The sequence below is a fragment of the Alnus glutinosa genome, chromosome 8, assembly GCF_958979055.1.
Source record: "Alnus glutinosa chromosome 8, dhAlnGlut1.1, whole genome shotgun sequence".
NCBI lineage: Eukaryota > Viridiplantae > Streptophyta > Magnoliopsida > Fagales > Betulaceae > Alnus > Alnus glutinosa.
This window is the reverse complement of record NC_084893.1, coordinates 25532902-25540519: the sequence shown is the minus strand read 5'-3', so window position 1 is coordinate 25540519 and position 7618 is coordinate 25532902. Positions and strand designations below refer to the sequence as shown.

Genomic DNA, 7618 nt, shown 5'->3' with positions numbered 1-7618 from the left:
ATAAGTGGTATATCATAACCTATTCTCCATATATGTTCATCAATAAGGTTGAAGTTTCCTTCCATTAGGAAATTCTTTAAACATAAGTCTAAGTCTAACCATTCTTATCTTCAAGTAGACGATAGTCGTTCATTCCTTAGACCTCAAACATGTAAATCACATCAGGGAAATTACACTAAGCATCAAACTATAAATCATGATATGGTTTACCTCAATCATCCTCAAATGCAGCTTAGTGGGAGGCAAAAATAAATTCCTCAAGTAAATTCTTAGTCTATAGAATTCTCCAATGTTCAATTAGTCCATAGACTTCAATTTATCATCTAGACATTATCCTCATAGGTCAATGGATTCGACCTGAACCTCAATCCAATTCAATTTTACCATTGATAAATCCTCAAATATGATAATTAGAGCATTTCTCAAACTTAAGATCTTCCGAAAGATTCATCTTATCATGTGGATTATCTTATCCTCTAGAAACTTCAATAATTCCTCAATACATTCTAACTTCACTAAAGTTATCTGATCACAAAATATAATTGCTCCAAATATCCTCAATTTACTCGATCAACTTATTCTCTTATATATCCTTAAAACACATGAATCAGCATCTATAGATTAAGTGTCCATCTCCAAAAGAATACCAGATTCTAGATCATAAATATCTTTGTTTACATCCTCGAGTAAATCAAGAAATCTCTAAACTTCAATATAATCACTAAGCACATAAAATATCTACGTGATGCTTAATATATTTATTGACTTAATATCCATAAATCTGCCAAGTTATTAAGCATCCGAATTTCTATAATCTTTATCTCTAAAAGCATTTCATAAATCATGACTATACCTCAAAATATTGTGGTCATCAATACCTAATCGTCCAAAACAAGTTGGTTTATAACCGATGCAATTTGCTATTCCTCGAGAAAGATTGTACAACTTAACACTTAGTCCAACAGGTCTTGAAAACCTATCATACTTTGATACTGATCATAACTTACTCCTTAGTATTGATTCCAACTTAGAGACTTCAACCTTAATAAGATCAATCCTAGGGTTCACAAAGTCAAACTGCTATGATGCAATTCCCTACAGGGGTAGCTACTGCTAGGTCTACATCTAACTACTCAGATATCAAGTTATAGTCTCGTGAAAAAGAGTATGACATAATTGAATGCGTTGTACCAGAGTTAAAGAGTACAGTAACCTGGTGGAATGAAATCAAAAGTGTACCCGTCACTACTTCGTTTGACGCGGCTACATCATCTGGAGTTAAGGTATATACACGTGCAGGCGTAGTATTCCGTTTGTTCCCCTGAAATCCTTAGCGAGGTGTAAAAAAATATAGGGAATGATTCCCTAGCACTGAATACAAAACAAGAAAGGACGGACTCTGCTAGGCCGGAATGTGATTTCCCATTACCCCGCTAAGTCTATCTTAATGATCTAGCTCCTAAAGTCTACAGAACCTTATAACCTTTGCTCTGATACCAAAACTGTAACGCCCCCAAACCGCTATGGGTTAGGTTCGTCACTTTTCTCTTTAAACTGCAAAGATTCGTAAGGTCTGCCAAATATCTTAACTAGTATGCTGATTTAAATAAATAAAAATAATAATGGTTTCAAAATCTCAGAGTTTTTTTTTTTAAATGCGGAAACGGTCATTTAATTGTAAAAGATACAATAACTGAAAATTATGGGGTAATATAAATGAAATGTCCTAATGCATTCCTAGATCCCATCCCGGCCACCTACGTCTCTCTGTTCATAACCTGAAAAGAAAAATAAAATAAGGGGTGAGCACAAAAAAAAACATGCTCAGTAAGGAATCCTCAACCATAAAACAGTTGAGTTAAATTCTTTTGAAAATCTTCAAACAATTGTCAAAAACTTCTTTTTATAAATCTCCAAAACAATTGTCAAAACTCCCTTTTATAAATCTCCAAAACAATTGTCAAAACTCCTCCACACACGTGCCCTTTTCAACAATTTCTCCTTTATATATAACTCATAGAGTTTTCTCACACAACTTTCTCATTCTTTCCTCATGTATCCAGGGGCAACGTGTTGGAGGGTTTTTACTCATGTTTTTCTCCTTTTATTGTTATTCCAAAAAGTTGACTTCACATCTCAGTTAAAATAATAAATTCTCAAAATCACAATTTCAAGAATATTATTTTTTACTCAAAAATTATCAAAACCAACAAATCCTTTATATAAACAAAATAATTTAATAATACCGAATCAAATCGAAATTATGCAAATAAAAGAATATTTAAAGTAATAAAATAATTTTTGAAGGGGTAGAGGGTTCCCTTACTTGGACTTCCCATTAGCATCGGAATCGAGCTTTTACCAAAATACTTCCTAGCTCACATGCACTTCAAGCCTTAAACCACACAAAACTACACAAATCTCACCATTTTCTCTCTTGGCCTTAGGTGTGTGTGTGAGTGAAACTTGATGGGTATTGTGTTCCATTTTGGGTTCTATTTATAAGAGAATGAATGGTTAGGATCAAGTAGACACATTTTGATCCAATGGATGGGAATTAACCTTACCTACCTCAATGCACTCAAAAATGCACTCAAACTTACCTACCACAATGCACTCAAAAATGCACTCAAACTTACCTACCATAATGCACTCAAATTTACCTATCACAATGCACTCAACTTTAATATATTATTCTAACATTATTATTATTATTATTATTATTTAACCATTCTCATTGCTAGACCAATTTACTATGCCTAGTTTCTCACTCAAGGAAATTACTATTATCTCAAAGGTGGGTTGGGTTTGTAGATAGCAAATGAAATGGGTTGGGTTAAGTTCAAAGATGGCCCAATAATGAATAATGTGAATTTAACATGTGAAATGTGGGTTGGGTTTGTAGATAGCAATTGGAATGGGTTGGGTTAAGTCCAAAGATAGCCCATTAAAGAATAATGTGAATTTCCGTCCAGAACAGGGGTCCTATTTTTCACGAATGTTTTCGGGTATCAAATGGAGTCCAAAAATTATGAAATTTGGAGGGTAGCTAGAGGACTTCAAGACGAGCGTTCAGAATTTTGAATGGACCAAAACGGAGTTCGTTTGACCCTGTTTTCGTTATTCCAAAGTTTAAGGTCTGTTTTGAGTTTTTATCAAATTGCAACTATAAACGTTTCTACAAACAAAATACACATTTATAAATAATCGTAGTTATTCTTTTTCCTTATTAAAAATGTTTTAAAATTAATTTAAACCATTATAATATATGTCTTAAAATCTGGGCGTTACACTTCTACTAGTCTTCTCTAAGCGTGAAACATTGAAACCTCTAAAAGACAAAATATCTTGCTTTCCATCTTTATTTGGCCGTTGTATCTTCATCAATGAAGATCCAACGGCTAAATAAATGATACTTTTAAAATTTCGATATTGTCTGTCTTTTTATTTTTAATTTTTTTAAAGATCTGTCTGTCATTGAATCTCGAGGTGTATTGGAATTTGGAGAAAGTTAGAAACCAAAGAGGCTAACGAGTTAACACTTCGACAACTAACTGTCTAAGACTAATAGTCTTTTAGTTGTATAAATTCTTACTTTTAAATATATACTTATTATACTTATTTGATATATATATGAGCGAGCCTATCAAGTTGAGTCAAGCTTTCATGAACTTTGTTCAAAAGCCTAACCCGAGCCGAGCCAAGCCTTGGCATGTTTAGCATGTTTTTTAAACGAACTTAAAAAAAATGTTTAAACTCTGTTCGTTTAATGAACAAATCGATCCCAAGTCTAATTATGCCGAGTTCGAGTCCGAGTATGTTCACGAGTAGCTCTGCTCACTTACAGCCCTAATATGGGCGTGTGCAACATTGAATTTGGTTGAGTTTTTGGGTGTTGTGTAGATCGGCCAATGAGCTTTCGATTGACGTGCTCAAAAGTTTGATAGGATTCTCGAAAGACAAGAACTCAAGGTAAAATATTATTGAACGACGATGAGGGTCCTGGGAGAGAGGGACTGCCGAGAAAAGAAGAAAAAGAGATCGAGTCCACATGATCTTTTGGGATCGAAGACTGACGTTAGTCAAAAGACTTTCATACCATGAAGAAAATTATAATAAAATGAAAAATAAAGAAGATAGTAGAAGAAATAGAAAATAGAGACAATTCAATTTTAGTATGGTTCAGTATTAAACACCTACGTTCATCACTAGAAAATAGCCTAATAGGGGTACAAAAGACTCTCATGTACAATAGAATTGGAATAGGTAAAGATAAGATAACTATGATATTTGATTACATCTATATAAAAAAAAAAAAAAAAAATGATATTTGATTACAATTAAACCTGATAATAATATAAACAAATTCCCAATTATGATATAAAAAAATAATAATAATAATAAAAATTATCGTTATTATATGTTCTAACATGGAAAGTGTCATTTTTCTAACACACATGTGGCCATGTGGGTGCATCAAGTGTCCCTTTTCTAGATCATAGGTGAGAAAATAATCATTTTCCATGAAGTACGGGAACTGTAAGTACGTATACTGTAATTTGTCTAGACTAGTAGATTTCAAAAGGGTGAAGTTTCAATTTTTAAATTGAGAAATGCATTTCCATCTATGATTCCTTAGCTTTCAAACTACAAGCCAGGCCATACCTTAAGCGCATTCTAGCCTTACCAAAATAGCTTTTTTAGCTATTTTGGTAAGCTAATTTATTGAAAATATTAAAAAATCACTCTTAACAGTCTCACTACTTTAACCAAAAAAGTTTTGGTGAGTGAAAATACTCACCAATTTTGATGAATAGTATTCGCTCATCAATTCCCACCAATTTTGTTTCTCCTTTCTCTCACACGATCACAGTACACTTTTTTCCTTTCTTCTCCCATTTTCTTCTTCTATCTCTCATGCACAGCATCCTGAGCTCATCAACACGAAGCCGACGACCCCAACGTCACTCTAAAGCCCTTTATTTTCTCTTCTCTTGCATATTCCTCCTACATCTCCGACTCTGCTCCTTGGCTCTCGCTCTCTGTGTAATCCAAAAGATTCTCTGAGCATGTGGTTTTTGCAGAAACCGCGAAGATGAGGTGCGGTTCTTCACACTTTTACGTGATTACTTAATTTATATATATATATTTTTTTCGTTAATTTTCTTTCGAAGGATCTGGAAACCCTAAGATTCGATGTAATCAGGGCAGCAAGTTTGTCTTTCTGTTTGGTTACTGAGAAAGAAACGGACACGAAATGGTTGAATTTCTTAGCTGCCTCAGCTATATACCGGTATATGTTTTTGATATTTTTTGTATCTAGCAAACAAACAGAGGTTTGTGGTCTGAGTTGATTGAGGTGAGATGATTTTGATTTTATTAACATTTGGCCGCTGAGAAAATTAATTAAAGGAAATGAAACGTAGTGGAAATTCCTAGTTTCATGTTGTTTTCTAGCATTTTTCTGCTATTTTCTTTCCGGAAACCAAACAGATGGTTAGGGGTTTAAGTTCATTTCCAAAAGTAAGTTGATACTCTGTATAGTAACCAGAACTTTGAGTCATTAGGGTTGAGTTGGGACTCCACGTAATAGGGAAAGTTCTAAACTATTATCTATAAATTCTATATGCTATGAAGCTTCAGATTGCATATTTTTATGTTGCATAATAGGCGCATGTGCGTGTCTGTGTGTTTGTTTGCTTTCACTGAATTTGTTTGCAAAACTTTGGAGTTTTGTTCCCACCATCAGACGAGTATATATATATTTGTAAAGTATATAACTAAATGCTTAGTGTTAAAGTATTAAAATAACCCTAGTTATACCTTGTTTAATTTCTTTTTATAAATTCTTCACCCATTCAACCTCATTTGGTTTAATTTTTACCTTCCCATTATGGTTGGCTTGATCTTGAGATGTACTCTCACTTATTAGGAACAAAAGATTACCCTCAACATTCTCTTACAAAATCAATCTGGTTGCTCTATGGTCTGTAATGGTTTCTCTTATGTTTAGTTTGAACGTTTGCCTGTTTTGCTACTTCTGTATAAGTACTGATTGGATTGAATTTCGTGGTTCCATGTAATGTAGGAAAAAGGGAGGTGGGACTGCTTTCTACATTGTTATTACTTGAAATCTATTTTGCATACTTGATATGTAATTAGGCGTGATATACTTGATATATAATTTTAGGATGGATTTCCAAGTACAAAGAGATAAGTCATTCATAAATCTTTTACAAGGAAATGCTGACATGGACAACTCATTCTTGGATGAATCTCAACAAGCTTCAATGTCCATTGATCACTCTCAACCCCAAGTTGTTATGGCTTGCACTAAGAAACCACAATGGGGTGCCAACTTCTCTATAGAGGAAGACAAGCAATTGGTATCGTCGTGGTTAAATGTTGGCATGGATGCAGTGCAAGGGGCTGACGAAAAACACAGCCAATTTTGGAAAAGAGTTCACACATATTTCCATGAGCATGAGGAGTTCCCTTCTAAACGAATTTATACCTCTCTAATGAATAGGTGGTCAACTATTCAAAAATCAGTTACTAAGTTTACTGCGTGCCTATCTCAGATTGAACATCTCAACCAAAGTGATACTACTGAGCATGATAAGGTTTAACTTATATTAAAAGCAGGTATTCAATACATTAAATTACCAATAGTTACAAGATACGAATTATTTTTCTATTTACTTTAATTTTTAGATTCAAAAGGCAAAGTATGTGTATCGCTCGTAGAATAACGATGTAGCTTTTCCACATGAACAATGTTGAAATTTATTAAAGAGGGAACAGAAGTGGTTGCACCATGGCAACAAGGACAAACAAAAAAGATCATCTATGGAAACATATACTAATGTCACTCATACTCCAGATTCAATAAATGAAGGTGAGGGGGACAATGTGTCGCATGGTAACAATGTAGACTGTGAGAGACCAATAGGCAGAAAAGCCGAAAAGGCAAAAAGAAAGAGGAAAGAGGATCCCTCCGAAGATGTTGTGGAATTCATAAAGATAAAAATAGAAAGTCTTGAGGAAGTTCGTGTTCAAGGAGAAGAGATAATTCGCTTGGAAAAAGAAAAGCTTCAATTGGAACAATTGGATCATGAAAAGATAATGGATATTGAATTGAAAATGCTTCATATGCAAGAGTTGGAGTTGCAAGAGAAAATGGATATGGAAAGGAAAAAAATTCAATCGGAACAAATGGATCAAGAAAATATAATGGATATTGAAAAGGAAAAGGCTTCATTTGCAAGGGTTGGAATGGAAAGAGAAGATGGATATTGAAAGGAAAAAGTTTCAATCAGAACAATTGAATCGCGAAGAGAGAACAATGATTCTTGATACAAGTAAGATGTCCGAACTACAACAACAATATTGGAAGGCACACCAAAAGGAAATTATTGAGAGTCAAGAATCAAGAAAGTAGACATGATTTGCTCTTGTACTCTCTTTGTTGTGTTGTAATTCTCTTATTGCGCTTTAATGTTCAGTCCCTGTATGCACACCTTTGATCTCGGTCCTTGTATGTGCACTTTTGATTTTGATCCTTGTAGAAGTCGTATTTTGATAGGGGTCTGTAGGCGTATTTTGCAGTGGCTTTCAT

General features: G+C 34.0%; 1 protein-coding gene across 1 annotated transcript; it reads left to right on the top strand.

Moving 5' to 3' along the window:
- The first annotated feature begins 6251 nt into the window (after positions 1–6251).
- On the top strand, positions 6252–7299 carry LOC133876281 (glutathione S-transferase T3-like). The gene is made up of 2 exons (XM_062314561.1): positions 6252–6623; positions 6796–7299. Exons 1-2 carry the CDS (start codon positions 6252–6254, stop codon positions 7297–7299), a joined length of 876 nt encoding a protein of 291 aa, XP_062170545.1.
- Positions 7300–7618: the final 319 nt, after the last annotated feature.